Source organism: Babylonia areolata, chromosome 17 (assembly GCF_041734735.1).
Source record: "Babylonia areolata isolate BAREFJ2019XMU chromosome 17, ASM4173473v1, whole genome shotgun sequence".
Taxonomy (NCBI): domain Eukaryota; kingdom Metazoa; phylum Mollusca; class Gastropoda; order Neogastropoda; family Buccinidae; genus Babylonia; species Babylonia areolata.
The window spans coordinates 24,577,527-24,600,203 of record NC_134892.1 but is presented as its reverse complement, the minus strand read 5'-3'; the positions used below and the strand labels follow the sequence as shown (position 1 = coordinate 24,600,203).

The following is a 22,677-nucleotide window of genomic DNA, read 5'->3' as shown; positions in this document are numbered from 1 at the left end:
TGTCTTTGGTCAGTGTGTTGTGGTGATGCTGCTGTGTAGGCGTATGTGTGATGGTTTGATGTGTATGGCTGGTCAGATGGTTTGCGAGTTCTCTGTGTGCCTCTTTGTCTCTGACAACAGTACACTTGATCAATCTTAGTGGATAAATTTTACTGGCAAGCATGTTCTTGTAAGACTGTACTCTTGGGAGAAATAATAAGTCCTTTAAAGACAAGTCTTAAAAAAAAATCATTATCCACCAGTACAGTGGATTGTACAAAAGATAGAAGTGTCTGACCATGTCCATCACAGCAGCAAAGGAGGCAGATGCTGTCACGATTACCGGGGATACAAAAGACACGTCCCCACTCTTTAGGCAAGAGGGATCTTCTCAGTGTTGGGATGACTCCCAAAGGCCAACTAGCCCCAAAGAAAAATACTGTGCACATCATGAACAAGAATGTAAAGCAATATTTTTTCACTTGTGAACTGGCATGCACAGCATGAAATGAACAACAGTGCAAGCCATAAAATGACCAAGTGGAATGGGAGAGAGCAAAAGTAGTCACCAGTGGTTCTTGTCATTTATAAATTTTTCATGAAAGCACCCTGAGCTCTTAGAAAGGGCGCTGCACAATGTTATCAACTCTCCATATGAACGGCAAACGAGGTGAGGATGACATTTCACTGCTGCTGACGTAACACACTATTAGCGGAAGATTCTCACAATGAAGTGGTGGTGAATACAAAGAATGCCGCATTTCTAAGAAAGCTATAGGCTGGGCCACTCGCCCTCTGGACATAATCCTCTGGGAGGTGGGGGGGGACTGACTGTCCCAAGAGGTATCGGTGTATGTGGAGAGAAAAACTGAGAGGTTTTACTGTCCTATCACACACAATGTATGCATTTCTCTGTCCCTCCATGGAGCAGTTCGATCACTGACGTTCATATGTTAAGACACAAACGATTCCAAACCACACAAAAACAACGTAATGTGCTTCTGTTGTCAAGCACACATGACATGCAATCTGATTATTTTCAACCTTATGGGTTTTCATGTTTAAATCATCAAAACAATAGTATACAAGCCTTCTAAAGCAAATCAGCTTCTAAAGATTTATAGAAAGATGAAGCAACACACCAATATCACATTAATAACATAATTCAACATGATGCATTCATTTCAGAACTATAAACATGATTGCTTAATCAGAACTGCAACAGAAAAGTCAGAAATTTTAACTTTTTTTTTCTTTTATCTCAAAACCACAGTGACCAAATGCTAAACATCAACAAAAAAAATTAACCGAGAAATGAGGTTTTTCGTAATAATTTTGTCTTTTGTGCACCTGTATAAAATGTAATCCAAAAACGTACCACAAGGTAACATTTTCTGACGGGAATGGAAGGGGGGGCAGGTTGCTTGAATTTGGACCACTGCAAGTACAATAGGCACAGGAAAAAATGTTAAATTTGAATATGAAAAAATTTTTTTTTTAAAGAAATCATCTGTACATTCCAGCACAAAATGTGGGGAGATCTTGAAACAAGATCCAGAAACGAGTCCTATCGAATTGAGGTATTTTGTAATAATTCTTCGAGCTTAATGGAATAATCCTTGCAAGCTCACATGCAGAGCTTTTTTTTTTTTTTTCAATTAACCAGGATCACATTAAGCAGAATTATTTTTCAAGCACATGTATACAACTTCAAAACAACACCAGCAAAAATGTGAACTGTTTTTAAAACTTCAACTAAACAACTTTGTGCTCAGGAAGAAAGATTAAAATGGTTGAAAAGTACTGTGGTCGAGAGGAAAGGACTGCAGTAAAATTATCCACATTTCATTTCCCAGTTATTTGCAAGTTTGCTCCTCATGTCTGACAATGACTAAAAAAAAAACCCAACAAAATTTTTTTTTAATCCCCACCTGCAACAAATTCCATCACTGACAGAATTCAAAGCAGTACCCAAAATTACTGGTGACATTTTTACTGGCACAATTGTCGAGTTCCACTCTGGCTGCAGAATACTGATCGATTCTTTCACAGAAAATGTCGCATTACTAATTATACAACAGATGCCCTCTTGACCTAAACAACTATACCAAAAACGCCTTTTTCTGCCTTGAGAACAGAAGGCAGGCAGTTCAACTGATGCTTCACTATCAGATTCAGTTTCATGATGAGAAAATTAAGAAAAAACAAACAAAACAGTTCATGAAACAATTTTCAGCACCATGTGCATGTTGTCAATTCCTATTGCACCTAAAAAAAAGCTACAAAGTTAAGTGACTGTGTATTTTTCATATGATCGCATGTGTCATGAAAAAGACTTTAATACAAGCTTTCATATTACACACTTGAGGGGAAAACAAAGCTTGCAGGATGTATATAAAAAATCATAAAATAAATATATGCAAAACTGACAAAAAGACTTCACTAGAATTCAGCTGTCTATGAAAAAACATGTGAAATACAAAGAATTCAAGTCATCAGATAAATTCAATGTCAAAGAGACAAAAAGTAAAACAGTATACAGTGGTGAAAAAAGGGGCAAAACTAAATTTTCCAAGAAGTTAAGGTTTTCTTTTGTCCAACAGTTCTCAAACCACAACAATGTACAGGAACTGAGGCAAAATCTGACTGACTGAAAAATGACCGACCATTTACCTGGACAATAATTCAGCTTCAGGAATACCATGGGTAAATAGGATAATCATGAACAATTTACCAGGACAATATAGGTACCATGGAAAAGATGCAGAATCATGCATAATGTAATCAGATCGAGAGAACAATACACAATTTACCATGACAATGCAGATGTACCACAGTAAACAGAGAATCACAATTTACCATGACAATACAGATGTACCGTGGTAAACAAAGAGAATCACAATTTGTATTTGTATTTCTTTTTATCACATCAGATTTCTCTGTGTGGAATTCGGGCTGCTCTCCCCAGGGAGAGCGCGTCACTACACTACAGCACCACCCATTTTTTTGTACTTTTTCCTGCATGTAGTTTTATTTGTTTTTCCTATCGAAGTGGATTTTTCTACAGAATTTTGCCAGGAACAACCCTTTTGTTGCCGTGGGTTCTTTTACGTGCGCTAAATGCATGCTGCACACGGGACCTCGGTTTATCGTCTCATCCGAATGACAATTTACCATGCCAAGACAAAGGTACCAAGGTAATCAGAGAGAATCACAATTTACTATGACAATACAGATGTACCTTTGTAAACAAAGAGAATCACAACTTACCATGACAAGGTACCATGGTAATCAGAGAGAATCACACAACTTACCAGGACAATGCAGATGTACCATGGAAAACAGGAACAAACATGCGCAGTGCAGAGAAGTACTGTTGTAGACAGACAAGAGAATAAAGCACAATTTCCCTTACCAATTACTTTTTTTCTTTTTTAATACGAATCAAAATTTGAAAGACAAGGCTGAAGATGACAGAGACACTTATCAAACTGATCAATACAAATACTGCAACCCTCAATGAATCGCAGGCGCGGCACTCACGTTTCAGGTGACTGGACTCTAAAAAGTAAGCAGACATAATCAAGTACAAAGTTTCATGCACAGTCAGTGTGTGTGATCTCAGGCACGCTGAACAGATAAACCTGAGGCCTGCCCACATGAGGTACTGACTGAATCCAAACTCACCACAGCTGAACAACAAAAAAGGGTTTAAATTATCAATGTCTGATGGTCATTTCTGACTATGATCATCAGAATGGTAGAGGAGGCAACTGCTGTCCCAGCTATCTGGGCTGAAATGTGATCACAGTGGAGAGCATCTTGCCCTTCTTCATGCATGGGCTGCAACTCCCCCCTTATTTTGTATGTATGAGTGGACTTTTATGTGTGTGTGACCATTTTTATCCCACTATTTAGGCAGCCATGCTCCATTTTCGGAGGTGTGCATGCTGGGCATGTTCAATCTTAAACTTGAATATCTTATCTTCAGCATGAGTGTACACATGAAGGGGTTCAGGCACAAAAAGGTCAACACATTTTTTCCCCTGGGAGAATCAGAAAAATCCCTACTGTTAACCCAGCATGGATCACAGTCAGTAAACTCAGGTGAGAATCCAGCATTCTAACCATTCTGCCACAACACCCATCACTATCTTCCCCACGTTACACCCCTACCCATTCAGCCTAGAAGACTCCAGGACAGTCCGTGTTGGGATGGTCCCCAAAGGCCAAGCTGCCCCCAAGGATGCGGCACTAAGAGCCAGTGCAATCTTGCCTCCTAGTTCGAGTCATCGTCCCAAGTCATTAATGACCAGTCGTCTGATTCTCATTTCATCCTATGTCTTTTGGTTTGAAATATCTCTGTAGTCTGTAAGAAAACACTGTTGGGATAAGCAGTAACACAACTTTTCTTTTCTTTCTTTTTTCATTCAGAAGTCACAAGAACTATTTAGTATTATTAAAGAAAATGACAATAATAAATTTAAGCGTTTTACAACAGTCTGTTTATAAAGAAAGAAAAACAACAGTAAATCAGCCTTTATAGAACTCTCTTTCACCAACAAAGTCAACAAAGAAAGAAAGAAAGAAATCAAACGGCTTAGCACAATGTTACAGTGGTAACAATGAAGCACCATGTAATGAATTTATCACACAAAAAAACACCCATTTCTTTGAAAAACACTCCCTGTAGAACTTCAAAACTGTTCATTACCATTGCACAACAAAGCATTTCAGATTGGAAAAAAAAAAAAAACACTGAGAAATCAATATCATATTATCAACAAAGAAAATGTCTCAGTAAAAGCCAGCACAGAATAATTATAAAGAATTCCAACATCAACAAAAAACCAGGAGAAAAATAAACAACTGTATAAAACAAATAACCTGAAAGAGAGAGAAAACCAAACAATGAGAAGGCAGCCAGTCAAGCAGAAAGCGAAAAAGTGCCCAGCAAAAAGCAGCACTGATCAGCATTAGTCACCACCAACAACCAGCAAAAAGCAGCATTCATCAGCATCAGTCACCATCAACAACCGCCACGATGCAAGGTTCACACGCAGGGCTACAACCTCCCTGCTCATTCTTCAGCTCCTCCCGAGGACAAGTTGGTAACAGAAAAATCTACCTGCCCCCAAAATCTCTACCTGCCCTGGCTAAGTAAAGAAGCAATTAACCCATTCAATCCTGGAGAATTTAAAGCCTCAGCATGTTTCCACGCCATACTGATGCAAAATACCCACAGAGAATGTACTGTTTTTCATCCCAACTTCGTGCAGACTCATCCCAAAATACTGTAGGAGTTAGTTCCCTTACTCCATGTATAACATAAAAAAAACTGTCGGTGTGTGTGTTTTGATATTTTGTGTTTTGATGTTGTTGACGAGTGTGTATAACTATTTGATAACAAAACCCAGACAAATACTGTTTTTCGCTTCTTCATGGATTGTATAAAAACAAAAAATCAAATACTTCAATGATTGTCAGTTTCTTGCCTGAGAGTTAAAAAAAAAAATTCCGTAACTGTCAGTCTATCTTTTTTCTTCTTTAATTACATTTTCTAATCAATAAAAATTAACAATATAATAACTAATACATCACATAATCATTACACTTGCATTTCCCTAACCTTGTGTACAAACTCTAATGTAACAAGAAAATATAGAAAGACAGGGGAGTAGAAATAAACAACATAATAATGAATTTAAAGATATATTACATATCACATTTTGATAACCCTACCCTTGCGTACAAACACTAATGTGACAAGAAAATATACAGAGGGGAAAAGATGAATTAAAAAAAACACAAAAAAACACCTGCATATTACATTTTGATAACCAAAACCCCCTTTGTGTACAAACACTAATGTAATGAGAAAATATACAAAGGCAGGGGGGGGGGAAAGATGAATAATAATATATTGCTTATTACATTCTGATAACCCTGTACCCTTGTTTAGAAACATTAGTGTGACATGAAAATATATAAAGGTGGGGAAAAAATGAACAGCATGACAATCAATATATTACATTTCAACAAAGCTACACAGAAACGTGAAAGAATCTAACACATTCCATAAAATCACAAACGTTCTCTTCCCAATTTCCAATCCAACCATCACAGAGTTGCAGCCATATTCGTCTCAAAGTAACCACTGGTGTCAAAGGTCACACGTGTGCCTCTGACGAGCCTCATGGAAGCCAGACGTGTGTCCGGGTCACAGGTCAAAGGTTATTTTTTCACAACGGTGACCTGGGCTGTTGCGCCTTGTGGGTACGGTGAAGACTGAAATAAAAACATTTCCATAAAATCAGCATCAGTAAAAAGAAAAAAACAGATTGATAAATGACAACAAAAAGAAATAAAACAATTACAGTCAGTTCTGTTTCAAAATAATCCAATAAGCTGAAAGTACACACACCTGTCTAATCCTGTAAAAATACAGCACCCAAAACATCTACCAACAAAGACAGACTTTCACCCACAAACAGGATTCATGTTTTGACTCATTCAGTTTACACACACATCTGAATGAAGCGAATCTGTGCACTGATCCGAAAATTTTACAAGCCTTCAAAGAAAACCAAAGGAAAAATAACATACCACACATGCGTGAGCACAATACATGCTCCTTGTTGCCTTGCTGTTTATGTGTGCATGTACGGCATGTGTTCTGAACAAAGATGTGAATGCCACCCCACCAATCTGACAGGAAAATCCCAAGAGAACTTTTAAATCCTGTGTGAAGGGAAGTAACTCAGTGCTGTACTCATACTAATAATCAAATCCTAAAATAAAATATGGCTTTGTTTACTTTGGTGCAGATGGCAGCTAATAATATGCACACAATGTTGCAGTTTTACATTTAAGCAAAACTGGGAATACTTCAATCATGAAGAATGACGAAAATCTTTTAAAAATTCTAACATGTTTCTGTAAAATCTCAAGGCATGTTTGCTTAGAAAATTATGAAAACTGAGTTATCTGGTTGTGTGTGTGTGTGTGTGTGTGTGTGTGTGTGTGTGTGTGTGTGTGTGTGTGCATGCTCATGGTTTCATCCTTTGAATACTCCACTCAAAATATAGAGTCCTCATCAAAACAGCTGCCCATCGCTGTAGCCACGTCTAAACAAATCACTTTCAACCATTTTTGTGATAAAAATAACAATTCTAAAACATTCACAGCCAATTCACACACTTCAAACATCAAACGATGGCAATGGAAGGAAGTGACTGATGAACTTCCTCTCCTGGTGCATTCTGGGACAGCTCAAAGAGAAAGTGTCAGTAAACAGTACCAAGTTTAGCCGGCCATACTGGGCAGGTCAGGGACTGAAGAGGGCAATTCCAGTGAGCCATATCAGGCTGTTCTGGGGACTGAAGGGTTTTAATTCAGTCTTCTTCTTCTGCGTTCGTGGGCTGCAACTCCCATGTTCACTCGTATGCACACGAGTGGGCTTTTACGTGTATGACCATTTTTACCCCGCCATGTAGGCAGCCATACTCCGTTTTCGGGGCTGTGCATGCTGGGTATGTTCTTGTTTCCATAACCCACTGAACACTGACATGGATTACAGGATCTTTAACGTGCGTATTTGTTCTTCTGCTTGCATATACACACGAAGGGGGTTCAGGCACTAGCAGGTCTGCACATATGTTGACCTGGGAGATCATAAAAATCTCCACCCTTCACCCACCAGGCGCCGTCACCGTGATTCGAACCCGGGACCCTCAGATTGGCAGTCCAACGCTTTAACCACTCGGCTATTGCACCCGTCAAATTCAATCAATTAGCCATGAAGGGTTTTAATTCAATCAATTAAGCCATGAACACATCTGGTAAGGACTGACAGAAGCCACTCTGGGGGAGATGCTCACTCAGTCTGACAAAGCCATTATTGTCGTCAGTAGGGGGCTTTGTAAGTGATATCCTAAGTAGGTTGTTAAATCAGAACAGGAACTACCGAACACCACCAAAGTGACTCAGCAGCAGCGCATGGTCCCCTCTGGTGTGTGGCCTTCTGGTGACCCAACATCGATACAACTTTCCCTGTGGACTGCCGGAACTGGGACTGCGACAGATGGAATAGGGTGTGGCCACGTATGGGGAACTCGGAATGAGCGGCGTGGGAGTAATGCCGCTGAAACCGTGCAGATGATGGGGCAGCGAAAAAAACAAAAAAAAAACTTGATGCATTATGGGACTGCTTAAAGTGAAAGTGACAGTAAGTAGTACAATGTTCAGCAGGCTATACTGGGCGGGTCACGGACTGAATAGGGCACTTCCAGCAAGCTATATCAGGCCGTTCAGGCACCAGAGGGGTTGAAATTAAATCAATTAAGCCACAAACAAGGCGGACAGGGACTGACCAGAAGCTGCAGGCCAAACTGGGCGTGTTGCTCCCGGCCACAGGCGAGGGCGGGTTTGAGCTGACCGTTGTGCAGGATACCCATGTGGCGCCCTCTCTCTTTGAGTGACTCCAGCACCAAGAAGTTCTGCATCACGCTCACCTGCCACTTGGTGTCCACGCCGTGCATCGATCCCGGCGGCTGTCACACACACACACATCCAGTCAGTGACACACAGCCAGTTATGATAATGATAGTAATAATAATAATAATAACCTATCGTATTTCTTTTTTATTAGGTGCAAACTCCGATATAATGGGCTCTAAGCACCTCAAATGAAGCAATACACAACATTATACTACAGTAGAGCACATGAGAACAGAGAATTTGAAAACAAAAATCTATATACACAAATACAATACTACAAACTGCAGATATGAATAACATTAATATGGATAGGTATGAATAATATACGTATGAACAGATATAACAGTACTTGTAGTGTACTATTCTTTTGACACAAAAGATTTCTCTGTGTTAAAGAAGAGCTGCTCTTCCCATTATTCACTACTGTATTATCATTACGTGTATTGTTTTACATTGTACTGTACTGTATCATACTGTACTGAATGTATTGGACTGCACTGTATAGTATTGTACTTACAGTACTGTACCGTGCTTTGAGTTTGGTCTCTGTCTGTAGATATACATTATATAAGTATCCATTATAACAACAACTATAATAATAATAATGATTACTATCATTAGAACACTAAAAATAATAATAACAATAATAATAATTATATAAAAATAAGTACAACAACAATAACTATAATACTAGTAACAATTATAACACTAACAACAACAATAATAATAACAATAATCACCATGATCATCATCACACAACCAATAACACCACCACCAGCAAATTGACAGTACAGTACACTGACCATGTTGACGAGGGTGGTGTGACCACCGACCACGGTCAGGTAGTTGTTGTTGTTGTGCAGTCGCACCTGGTTCATTCCCTCGTTCACCACCGTCCACGCAGCTGTCAGGGGACAAGACACGTTAACTCACTGAGTACTGCTGGTTAGCTCCCCTGACTTGCCCCAACCCATTTGTATGGGTAAGAAATAAACATGCCAAAAAAATAAATGTTAACACTTATGAACTGAAAACTTCAAAAACTGATCAGTAAGATAATGAGTCAATTGAGGACAAAATATAAATAAAAATTCCTCCCTTCTCATGCCATGCATTGAGAAGATGAAAGTATTCATATTTTTTTGTTCGAAATTTGCACACACTGATGACTTGTAAATGAATCCATGAAAGCACAAAGAGTTTGAAACAGATTAAATTCAGAACATTATTTTGCCCCTTCGTCTAATTCTGTTGTCTACCTTGTGACTGGGACGAAACTGGGTCAGACGCCATTGTTGACACGCATTGTTCACTTGAACCAGTCACAGTAAAAATAACTCACCTGCTCGTGAGCACAGCAACACATGCTGCATTTAGTGGTCGCAGTCAAGAGTGGAAAGGTCAGTTAAGATATTCTTAGCTCATGTCATTATGAAAATTAGGTGCCACTCCTCCTTCTGCGTTCGTGGGCTGCAACTCCCACGTTCACTCGCATGTACACAAGTGGGCTTTTACGTGCATGACCGTTTTTATCCCGCCATGTAGGCAGTCATGTTCCGCTTTCAGGGGTGTGCATGCTGGGTATGTTCTTGCTTCCACAACCCACCGAACGCTGACATGGATTACAGGATCTTTAACGTGCGTATTTGATCTTCTGCATGCGTTTACACACGAAGGGGGTTCAGGCACTAGCAGGTCTGCACATGTGTTGACCTGGGGGATCGTAAAAATCTCCACCCTTTACCCACCAGGCGCCGTCACCGTGATTTGAACCCAGGTCCCTCAGACTGAAAATCCAACGCTTTAACCACTCGGCTATTGCGCCCGTCTGTGCCACTCCAAACATTCAAAACTATCGAAGGCCTCCACTGGGGCCTTTCGTCAGTGATGAGTTAACTCCTTCACCACCAACTTTCTGTGTGAAAATCACTCCCCAGTGCCAAACATTTTACATACAACACTCTCAGTCACAGGCTTCCGTTCATGTTTCATGTCAAAACAACACAACGGACTTGTTCACTTCAAACTGGGTCAGGGAGCAAAGGTTAGTCACTGTTAATGTAAGCAGGGGAAACTGCCTGCAGCTGTCAAGCTTTGTTACCATGTGAAAAATGGTCTTATCAACATGATGCACAGGGATCGCGCTAGACTTTTTCAAAACGCGTGCAGCTTACGCAAAGTCGGCAAAAAAACGCGTAAGTTAGAGTCGGAATTGCGTCAGACCTATGACACTAAATCAAAGGTTTACTCACCTATTTTCGCCGCTCACGTCGGCGCTGAAATTCACCGCAAGCCCTGACAATCAGTTCGTTGCACTGGCTCAATGCTGGACCTTCCATTGCAATGCGCAACAGCGTGTCCACATGCGCATCTGTCAGTCTTGATCGGTCAGCAGTTTTGATCATATTTTGCCAGCTGAAACCTCTCTCACAAGGAACAGAGCTGACAGGGACTGTCAATGCAATGTTCGCCAGCACAGCAAAATCAGGATATGTTGCGTCATAATCCATGATGACGACTTTGCAGGCTTTCTCGAAACTGTCTGGGTTGTGTGCCTGTAGTGTGTACTTGAATTCAGGGAAATCGCGCAGCGCTCTGTCCCGTTCAATTAGTACATTGTCCCCTCCATCAGCGGCAAAACGATCAATCACTGTGTCCAGTGCATCTGTGGCATGCTGTTGCAGGTTGCGTGCTGGATACATTCGAACATCAAAAATGGCTCCGAGGGCTGTTAGGATGTCCAGATCGGCTGTGGGGAACCGGTTTTCCAAATTCTGAATCAAACTTTGCAGAAACGCCTCCCTCATGGTGGTGTATGATCTCACACGCACTGCATCACAATGCAACAAATCCTGTCCTTTGTAGCTGTTGTGTACTCCAGTAAACTCCTGTTCCGTTGGTCCAACAGTGTGCAGAAAATCAGCTAGTCTCTGTCGTGTGCTTGCCACTCTTGGCTTGATGACAGACAGGTTGACGTTTTCCTCCTGGAAACACTTGTTTAGTCTGTCTATCACAGGCAGAATGTCCAGAAGCATGTGCATGGTCGCCACAAACCAGTAGGCCCTCAGCTGTCGTGCAATGCCTTCTGCAGCTGGGTTCTTACGTCCATCCTGTTCCAGCACAATCACCAGCACCTCCCAGTTGGCATACACACTTTCAAGGGCTTTGGTGAAACTCACCCATCGAACTGAACAAGGTTCTTTCAAACTCACGAAGTCTGAATCATCAAAAGCACGATGAAGTTCTCGCAGGCGTTCATAACGAACAGCAGAATTCTTAAAATAAAAATGGACACTGTTCAAAACTCGGCGACAGTCTGCAACCTTTGGTGTGTCCCTAGCTGCGTTGGAAGCCACCAGTGCCACACGGTGTGCAGCACAGTGCACGTGAACGAGATGAGGACAGATCTGTTGGAGACGTACACCAACACCACTGTTTTTCCCGAACATGACGCTTGCCCCGTCTGAACCTAGCCCTATCACTTTCACAGTGTCGATGCCCTTCTGGTTCAGCACTTGAGACACTTTATTGAACACAGTCTCCGCATCTCCAGCTGAAACAGTGTAGTTGCCACAAAAAGTAGTGTGTGCCTCCCCGTTCTTTGTGTAGCGCAGAAAAATGATCAGCTTTTTATTTACTGTTACATTTACTGTCTCGTCAATGATGACACCAACAAAAGGACTGTTGTGCACGTCAGACAGTGCCTGTGTTTCCATGGCTGTTGCGATGCAGTCTTGCATTTCTGACACTGCAGAGTGGTGGGAGTAGCAATCTCCCTCTAGCTGTGAACATCCATTTGCTTTCTGCAGTTCTAACAATGATGTAAACTTGACATTGGGTACCATTTCTTTTGCCAGCCAGTATGCAGATCTAATCATGGCAGTTTGTTTTGTCACACTCTCAGTAGCAGCCCTGTCTACCTGTTGTTTCATCAACTTTCGTGAAGCAACCAAACTCTCAGCTCTCACATGATCCTTTGTTTTTTGATGTCTCACAAGAGCAGACTTTTGCATGTCAGTACATCCTTTCGTGAAGGCATTGCTTTCACCAGCCTTGATGCACAAGTCACAAAACAACTGTCCCATATCAGCAGAAGAGTCCGACAGCCATGGAAAATCTCTTTTCCACAGAACATTCCATCTTTTGTGAACTTCCAACCGTGGCTTTTTAGCTGGTAAAGTGGTCGTTTCTGACGACAATGTTGGAGCCGACGATGTTGAAGTCGCAAGCTGCTCAGAAGCAGCAGCCGGAGATTGCTCTGGAGCAATAGTTTCACGACTAGACGAAAAAAACGATGACAACTTGCGCTGCATATTGAGTCGATTCCGTGACTGAGTGGAAAACAAAAAAAAACGCTTGGGCCTGAGCTAGCCGAGTAACGTTCAGCAGTCAAACAAGGCTTAACTTTCCCGCTACAGGGTCACGCCCTGTAATGACGCCACTCTGTTCCAAAACTCGTCAGCTAAGCAGTGTTGTGTGCGCGGGTCACGGCTGCTCAGCCGAGCACAAAATCCACCTCTTTAGTTTCCGAGCAGCGTCTAGCATCTGGGGTCAAACTTTTTTTTAATGCCAGACTTTCCCACCACACTCTGCATTGACATTTCTGGCCCCACCTGGGCACTGCCTTCTTTGTTTCACTTGGCCCCGCAGCCCCTGCCCCACTTTTCTCACGCTTCCACACCATCCACACATTTCCTGCAGAGATTACACTCACCCTGCTCTCCATGCCCCTGCTGCTTGCACTCACCATGCTACAGTGTGTTCATTTAAACACTTGTGCTGACAAGAAAAAATCTACAACTCAAAAGGGTGGGCTGATCTGCATGCAGGCATGCTAAATGGGGAGGTACCCGTAAAGTCGACAGCTCATTGCGTCAACAGCTCATTGCGTCGACAGCTCATTGCGTCAGCAGCTCATTGCGTCGACAGCTCATACACATTTTAGGATCGGTAAAACATTTTTCAGAATACAATTACAATATCGGCACGGTCACACACATACACACACACGTGCACACGACTCTTTCGGAAAGAGAGGAGAGAGAGAGAGGGGGGGGGGGGGCAGGGAGAGAGAGAGACAGACACTGAGACAGAGACAGACAGACAGAGACAGAGAGAGACGCACACACACACACACTTTTAACGCGTAAACCTTGCATCGTATGTGCACTAGTTTTTTCCCCCCCGTTCTTTATTATTTGTTTGCTGTCGACGCAGTGACATGGACCCGCTAAATGTTCTGGTGATTTTTACGATTTCATTGTAATAAGCGTATGTTTTCTTAGAGAGGGATTTAAATTTTACGATTTTTGCGATAATGTTTCTGCTTGACCTTCTCTTCTCTTTCTTCATGTATGTTTCAACCGTTGCCGCAACAATTGCTATGTAAGAAAATATATTGTGTTTGGAGTCAATAGAAAGCTCATTTTGCATTCTTTGTAGAAACCCACTTCTTTTGTCGTTATTTCCAATCCATCCGGGAAGATGATGCGCGAAAGAAACAAAGCAGATTTACCGCTGAACAAGCGTACAGCGAGTGCCGCTGGCACGGCCTGTTTGTCAGCCACGTTTGTTTATATCCATGCCCTACTTCCTGGGTTCATGAACTTTCGCTGGGCCAACTAAAGTGCCAGCACTGAACACCCGTGGGGTACTCTGTTAATTGGCTGTAGCACGTAGGCATCTCGCAGTGCTCCGCATGCACAGACACTTTGTCTTGTACCGTCTGATTCAATATCGGAAACCTAGCTGCCAAGTCAGTCCTAAAGTTGCATTGATACGGCTTGGAGAAAAAGTTGTTTTGCGTAAGTGTTACGCGTGAGCGCTGTGAAAATGCGTCAGCGAAAATCAAAATGCGTCAAATACGCGAAAAACATGCGTTAACGCGATCCCTGGATGCAGCTGTCAAGCTTTGTTACCATGTGAAAAACGGTCTTATCAACATGATGCAGCTGTCAAGCTCTGTTACAATGTGAAAAACAGTCTTATCAACATGATGCAGCTGTCAAGCTTTGTTACAATGTGAAAAACGGTCTTACCAACATGATGCAGCTGTCAAGCTCTGTTACCATGTGAAAAACGGTCTTACCAACATGATGCAGCTGTCAAGCTTTGTTACCATGTGAAAAACGGTCTTATCAACATAAACCCTGGATGTCGACTATGGTAGTGCATTGTCTAGTCAACTAAGGTGGCCAATGGCAGTGAAAGAGTTAAAGCTTAAAGGTCCCAATGCCCTCCACGACCATCAGGGCGGTGATTTCGCATCCACCATGTCTAGGGCTCAGCATCGGAAGACACGACCCAATCCTATCCTTCCACAGTTTTAACGCTCCCCTAACGCAAGTCAGCTACCCGTTCACACCTGGGTGGAGTGAGGAAAATCGGAGTAAAGTCCCTTTCCCAAGGGACACAACACCATGCCGAAACAGGGCCTGAAACCCTGATCACTGGTGACCACTTGACCACAGGACCAACGCCTGACCCATTCTGCCTTGCCGCCTCCATTTCAAAACACCAGTCAGCGGGTCAAACCATGCACATAATACACAGCCGATTTCCTTCTCCCCCTCTCAGTGGTCAGGGTGCTAGTATCTGGGGGGAGAAAAGGAAGCTATATCATATACAGCACACACACACACACACACACACACACACACAGCAGTGTGCGAATTAATACACATTAAAACTTTTGTCCTGAATCCCAAACGATTCCGTCAGTATGCACACTTACAATAACCTACAATAACACACTGACAGACACACAGATTCACAAACTTTCACAAACTCACACACACACGCACACTCTCTTTCTCTCTCTCAAACACATACAAACTTGCAGACATACACCCACATACACACGTTCACACCCACTCTCACAGACTGACACACCCACCCCAATCCCCACAACCCCATATCCACAAACCCCACCTCACCACCCACACACACACACACACACAAACATCATCCCCTCCCTCCCCCATCCCCCCCACCTCCCCAACACACACACACACACCCTCCTCCTCTCCCCTTCACCCACACCCCCCTTGAGCTCCCCCTCCTCACTGTTGAAGGCACCGGGCCCCACGGGTCCATTCCCATCCACCATCAGCTGACCGCTGGGCCCCATCAGAATCTGCAGGGCGCGGCCTGACGCCCTGGACACCAGCTGTACCACGTTGCCCGTCTGCAGCATCGCCTGCACACCCAGTGATAATGAAGGAGGAGGAGGAGGAAGATGACGATACCGCTATGGAGGTCCACGTAGGTTTGAGACAACATGACAAGGCTGTACTCTACGTTTCCTATCATAATGATATCCCAGCATCAACCAGGCCCGAGAGATACAGACAATGGTAGTGTTGGTTAGGAAAATTGAGCAACACGCCCAAAGACGCGTCCATGAAGTGGACGATTCTCGACTGTGTGGCCCCAGTCTTCCCAATAAATCCTTAGCACACTCAACTCTCGGTAGGAGCCAGCCGCGGGCCTAAAACCCCACCTCCGCTGAGGTTCGAACCCACGTTCTCTCAGCCATCAGTCTGTGACGCTAACCACTTTGCCACAGTGGCTGGTCTTACAGCTTTTTTTTTTTTTTTCTGCCCCATCACCTGCACCGTTTCAGTAGAATTATTCCCACACTGCTCATTCTGAGTCCCCCCCCCTCCACCCCCCCCCCCTCCACCCCCACCCTCCCACACACAGCTACACCCAGGTTCATCTGTCTCAGTACCCAGCACTGGCAGTCCACAAGGAACTATCAATGCTAGGTCGCCAGGAAGCCACACACCAAAGGAGACCCTGCACTGCTGCTGAGTCACTTGAGTGGTGTTTAGTAGTGCCTGTTCTAATCTAACGTGCTCAGGACACCACCTACTAAGCGCCCTACTAACAACAATAATGGCTTAGTTGCTGAGCCAGACTGAGTGAGCATCTTCCCCAGAGTAGAGACTGCCACCACTCGGTAACGTTGTCGCCTTCTTCTTCATTCGTGGGCTGCAATTCTCATGGTCACTCACTCATATGCACTCAAGAGGGCTTTTACGTGTATGACCGTTTTTACCCCCCACGCCCCACCCCCCCCCGCCCCGCCACCCTCCCCAGACCCCTGCCATTTAGGCAGCCATACTCCGTTTTTGGGGGTGAATCTGACTTTCAACAGCTGATCATTCATCACTGATTCTCTCCTTTATGTATTTTCCATCTTTTTCTCAAAATGTGTTTGCTAAAAAAAATAAAAAAATAAAGGATTGTACATGTCCACTTTTGACTCCAGACATGTCGCAGTTGTCTGTTTTTAAGCATCTGTCTGTAATTCTCACTACATATTGTTGTGAAGGACTACGAAAGTATTATCAATCATAGCAGATTTTAGTTTTTGCTTAAAAAACAACAACAAAAAAACTAAAACAAAACAAAACTTCTTCGTTCGTGAGCTGCAACTCCCAAGTTTGCTCGTATCTTCATGAGTGGGCTTTTACATGTCTGACTGTTTTTACCCCGCCATGTAGGCAGCCATACTCCGTTTTCGGGGGTGGTAAAACTACAACAAAACATGCCACAAGGTGACTGACCAGTAAAGGGTTGGAAGCGTTGGTGTCGACAGCATCGTTGATCTTGTTGCCAAGGTAATCAATCTCTTTGCCTATCTGGTTGCCCACAGAGTTGAGGTCCTTCATCAGGGACCCAAAGAACCCTCTCTGCACAGCACACGTCAACACATGCATGAATGCATGCACACATACACGCCCACACAAACACACAGAAAAAAACGTAAACACAAACATGCATAAACACACACATTTTGGACATACACTCTTTTTTTTAATCAAGAAATTTTGCTACAGCACACATTCTTGAAAGCACTATGCGCTTTATGGACATTCTGATTCACACAGATGCATGCACATACACATTCTCATTGTCATGGCATAATCTTTTCTTTTTTTTCTGCTTTTTTTGGTCTATCGAACAAAACTTCTTCCAGTCATTTTCAATTTCATTGTCTGATATCAAACATCAACATTTTCTTAAAATGGAAAACACACATACACACACTTACCCTGGCTTGATGTAAAAAAAGCAATTGTTGCTTATTCAATTTATCATCATGAAATAAAATCCTGACTTGACATGACTTACCCTCTCTCTCTCTCTCACACACACACACATATGTGGTATACATACTACTCTTTCCTCTCCACTCCTACCTTCCTATCTCCCCCACACTCCCAACTTCTTTTATCTTTTTTAGATAATTCACTTAAAGTGCAAAGATATTTAAAACTATAGTCTAGATAAACTGTAGATATTACTACTACTCCACACACACTCTGAACACTCTCTGTAATGAGACTTAAAACAACCCCAAGAACAAAATTAAATCAACAGAGAACAAAATAAAATCAACAGAAAAAAAAAAGAAGAAAACGAAAAAAAAGTTAATCAAGCCTACTGAAAGACAAAGTTGCACAAAACTGTCTCTTAACATCATAAGTTGTTTCTCTTGTTAACTCTCTCCATACTAACGGCGAAAGAGTCGACGTTAACAGCATTTCACCCCAATTACCATCATCAAAATATTGCAAGCGGAAGGCTCTTATACTGAAGACGTGAATGTTGACATAGAATACCACAATTCTGACGACGGAAGCTAAAGGTTGGGTCATTGAGACACCCACTGGACATCCGAGGGGTCTGTGTAGAGGAGAAGAGAGGACTGGCCGTACTGAGTGAGTTAAATCAACAATTTCCATTTTGCAAACTCCATGACCTCAGTCTCTTTTGCTGAAATCCACAAGAACATTCAAACGTTCAATCCAGAGAAAGGAAACATTCTCCCGCAAGCAGAAGGACAGTGTTTGAGCCTTGACCCCCTCACTGGGGTCATGGGTCAGAACTGACCGACGGTTTCTGGTGAACAACTGTCGTCTGGGGAGCTCCCTGCACCACCACTGTGGTTGACGTCTGAAAAAAAAAAGTTTTTGATAAAATAAAAAAAATAAGCATACAAAGATTGTATGATGATAAAAGATGACTGCGGAGTCTAAATTAGACTTAGAGAGTGAGGCAGAGGGAAGCAAAGAGAGAGAGAGAGAGATCGAGACAGACAGACAAAACGGAGAATGATATGGATACTTTATAGCACCTGTCCTCGGCTGGAAACCAAGCTCCAAGCTCTTCACAAACACGGAGTCATCAAAAGTGAGTCTCGCTTGCCAGTCTCCAGGTGTAAACTTGTATACATGAAGGAATGACGAATGAAATGATTTTTAGATAGGGCACATGAAAATTTCCATTATTAGTACGGGCACTACTTAGGGTTATGTGTTCATCATACCACCATCTCCTCACACACACAGATAGAAACAACAAGGACCAATCAATAATAAGGATAATGCAAATTTATACTGCACCTTCCAACGCTCAAGGCTTTTTATAGAAACAGCAAAAAAAACACCAAAAAACAAGAATACGGTATGGGGTATAACGCAAAACGATAACAACAGACACACACACACACAAATGGGTGCACGTATGCACGCACTCACTGTTATGCATGTGTGGGTGTATGTGTGAATGTGAGTCTTCATGTTTTATATTTATTTGCTTATTTGTCATCATTGTTGTCTTATTTATTTAATTATTTATTTATTATTATTATTATTTTATCATTATTTTCATTACTACTATCTTTTTTTTTTTTCATCATAACTATTATTTATGTATGTACGCTTATATATATATATATATATATTTTTTTTTTTTTTTTTTTTTCTCAAGGCCTGACTAAGCGCGTTGGGTTACGCTGCTGGTCAGGCATCTGCTTGGCAGATGTGGTGTAGCGTATATGGATTTGTCCGAACGCAGTGACGCCTCCTTGAGCTACTGAAACTGATACTGATACTCACTTTCTGGAGAATGTTGCCAGAGACAACTCTTCTGTTGCTGTGGGTTGTTTCAAGTGCACTAGGTGCATGCTGCACATGGGACCTCATTCTACCATGTTATCCAAATAATTACCTTCCAGACTGCCACAAAGTCTAGTGGAGGGGGAGAAAGTACTGGCAAAAGGGGAATTCAAACCTTTGCTTTGGGATCCTCTCGGTTCAAACCTTTGATCCTCTCAGTTCAAACCTTTGCTTTGGGATCCCCTCGCTTCCTAGGCAGACCCATTGCCACTAGGCCACCACTCCACTGTCCTCTGACACAGCATTAAAAGCATCAAAATTTCCTGACAATGTATGGAATGTAAAGAGTACAGTGTACAATCCTAAACTGTTCCTGATGATGTATGGAATGTAAACAGTACAGTGTACAATCCTGACTGTTCCTGATGATGTATGGAATGTAAAGAGTACAGTGTACAATCCTGACTGTTCCTGATGATGTATGGAATGTAAACAGTACAGTGTACAATCCCCTGACTGTTCCTGACAATGTATGGAATGTAAACAGTACAGTGTACAATCCTGACTGTTCCTGACGATGTATGGAATGTAAACAGTACAGTGTACAATCCTGACTGTTCCTGACGAAGTATGGAATGTAAACAGTACAGTGTACAATACCCTGACTGTTCCTGACGAAGTATGGAATGTAAACACAAAACAGTACAGTGTACAATCCTGACTGTTCCTGATGAAGTATGGAATGTAAACACAAAACAGTACAGTGTACAATCCTGACTGTTCCTGACGATGTATGGAATGTAAACAGTACAGTGTACAATCCTGAGGATGTATGGAATGTAAACAGTACAGTATACAATCCCCCGACTGAACAAACTGTCCACTGTACAAGGGCCATCTTACCCCGGGGTACTGCTGATATGGGGGGGGCTGCCCCTGCCCACCAGGGTACGGGTACGATGGTGGCATCTTTCCCGCCATGGTTCTGTCTGGATAGATTTCTGAAAAGACAACTATGAATGTTAATCAAGAACTGTATAGCGCACTGTTGTTGTTGTTTTTATTGCAATTTGTATGGTGTTATTTGCTGCCAATGCAACTGCAGAGAATGTTCATCTGAAAGTGTACTATTTTGTATTGTATTAATTTTTGTCAACACAACTGTGGGAAATGTTAGCTTGAAACAACACTGTTTTATATTTTTGTCTTGTATTGCTTTCTGTCAACAACAAGAACAGTAAATGCTTATCTAGAATTGTTCTGTATTTCATTGGGTCATTTTTCGCCACTGTAGATAACTCCATGTGAACTTCTGGCTATTCTTAGCAACATGGAAAGTGGGTCACCACAGAGTAGCAACACTCACTGCATGCAGTTTTTCTTTTTTCCGTCTGCAGTATATATAAAAAAAAATTGCTGTACAATCAAACTGGATTTTGCTACAGGACTTTGCCAGGGACCCAAACCCATTTTCCTGCTGTGTTTTTTTTTTTTTTCATCTTAAAAAATAATACTTGTATAATTCTTAAAAAAAATAATAAATAAATAAATAAATCACACACACACACACACACAAAATCAAGCAAAACCAAAACCAAAACTAGCATCATTAACATTATCAATTAACAACATCATTACTTTTCAGTGAAGAAAACAAATTTCAATGCTGCTTTTCTCATATATTCTAAAACTGTTCAGACCTGACCAATTATAAGCAAAAGGAAAAGTCATACATTCTTTCATATTACATTATTAGTGACCTGGTATCTTTTTACCTTGCTCATCGTGGGAAACAGGATGATGAAAATATAAAATGGGAAAGTAAACGTAAAGTTTGTGATAAAAACTAAAAATATTGAAATAATGATAATAATAATAATAATACTGACAATGTTAATACTGTCGCTAATGACTAATCCAGAACTTGGCAGAAGGTAATCTACCAATATATCAATACTAACAGAGTTACTCAGTTGATATTATCAGCAATTCAGAAAGTAATACACCTGCCCACATACTTTTTTTTTTTTTTTTAAACCTCTATGTTTCCTTCTTTCTTCAGACTGACATAACTACTACTACTATTAGTTAGTTTCAGTACTATACTAGCTCATTCCACACTGCACCTGCCTGAGAGGCGTGTGTGGCTGATCGCCGTTCTCTGCCTGAGGCCCCATGACAGGGACAAAAAACCCCGTTCATTAAAACCGGTTCGTCAGCTCATTATTATGTAACAAACTGCTAGTTAAGGGAAGTAACTCCAACTAAATTTCCTTCCTCACTGGCACACAAAGTTTCACCCCCAAAATCCAACAATTAGTGTGCTTGTTATCCGGTTTTCTGCATCGATATGGTAAAATGTCAAAGGCTTACTGCGCAGTGAGTTCTCAATGAAATTATGAAGGACATCTGCAGCGAATTCGATCCAGATGATGATGATTTGACTTGTAATTCATCCGATCACTGTTGGGAAAGTGAAGGAGATGAAATTAGCAACCATTCTAGACGGACATTTCAATCAAGAAGAAAGCCCACAACTTTCAACATTGACAGAAGCTGACATTTTAATATTCCTGTTTTTAATTTAAAGTTATAAGTAAACTGTTGCATCTTGAGACTTCAGCAATTTGTGTCAAAATTATATTTTAGTCATGAGGTGAAATCCAGTAGCTATTAGTTGAGCAGTTGTTATAAATTTGTCCCTGAAGTGAAGCACCCCTTCCCGTTGATGCAGCCAGGCCAAAACATGAAAGGCTGGGGGGGCTGCACAAGCAGAGGACTTAAAAGGGCTGAAAGACTGTAGGCATCCAATTTCTCTTTCTTCTGACAACAGCAGTTCGAATCACACCCACCCCTATCCCGTGTTTTGTGACCAAGAGAGAGAGAGAGAGAGGAGGGGCTGAGGAGAGAAGATTAGAGTGCTGGTCGAATCCCCTCACAGCAAAGCATAATATGAAGAAATTTGCACAAGAAATTTGGTAAGTATGATCTGCCTTCTGCTCAAACTTCATGTGAGTGTCTCGCGCTTTGCAAGCGTTACATTCATTTACTGATACAGGGATATCGTTTACTATTCAACGATCCGTATGAAGAATCCAGTGAACTGCTAACCGTAAAATAACGGATGTAAACAGAAAGTTTTTATCGTTTGGAACTACGGGAAATTACAATTTGAATTTATCCAATTTAGTTCCGCTTTCGCTTCTCATTCGTTCAGTCCGATATGGTTGACATCACAGTTATGGACTAAGTGGCATACCAGTATCTCTTTTACTGTCCTCACGTAGCG

General features: G+C 41.9%; 1 protein-coding gene across 1 annotated transcript in view; it reads right to left on the bottom strand.

Annotated features, from left to right (window-relative positions):
• Nucleotides 1-970: 970 nt before the first annotated feature.
• LOC143291774 (uncharacterized) overlaps nt 971-22,677 on the bottom strand; it is a 22,242-nt gene continuing 535 nt past the window's right edge. Inside the window, exons 3-9 of the mRNA XM_076601923.1 lie at nt 20,292-20,389; nt 18,382-18,444; nt 17,052-17,177; nt 15,544-15,676; nt 9,282-9,382; nt 8,352-8,531; nt 971-6,267 (exon numbers count right to left, since the gene is read on the bottom strand). Coding sequence (XP_076458038.1) covers nt 6,214-6,267; nt 8,352-8,531; nt 9,282-9,382; nt 15,544-15,676; nt 17,052-17,177; nt 18,382-18,444; nt 20,292-20,389 — 755 coding nt within the window. The 3' untranslated portion in view covers nt 971-6,213. The remainder of the gene's footprint in view (nt 6,268-8,351; nt 8,532-9,281; nt 9,383-15,543; nt 15,677-17,051; nt 17,178-18,381; nt 18,445-20,291; nt 20,390-22,677) is intronic.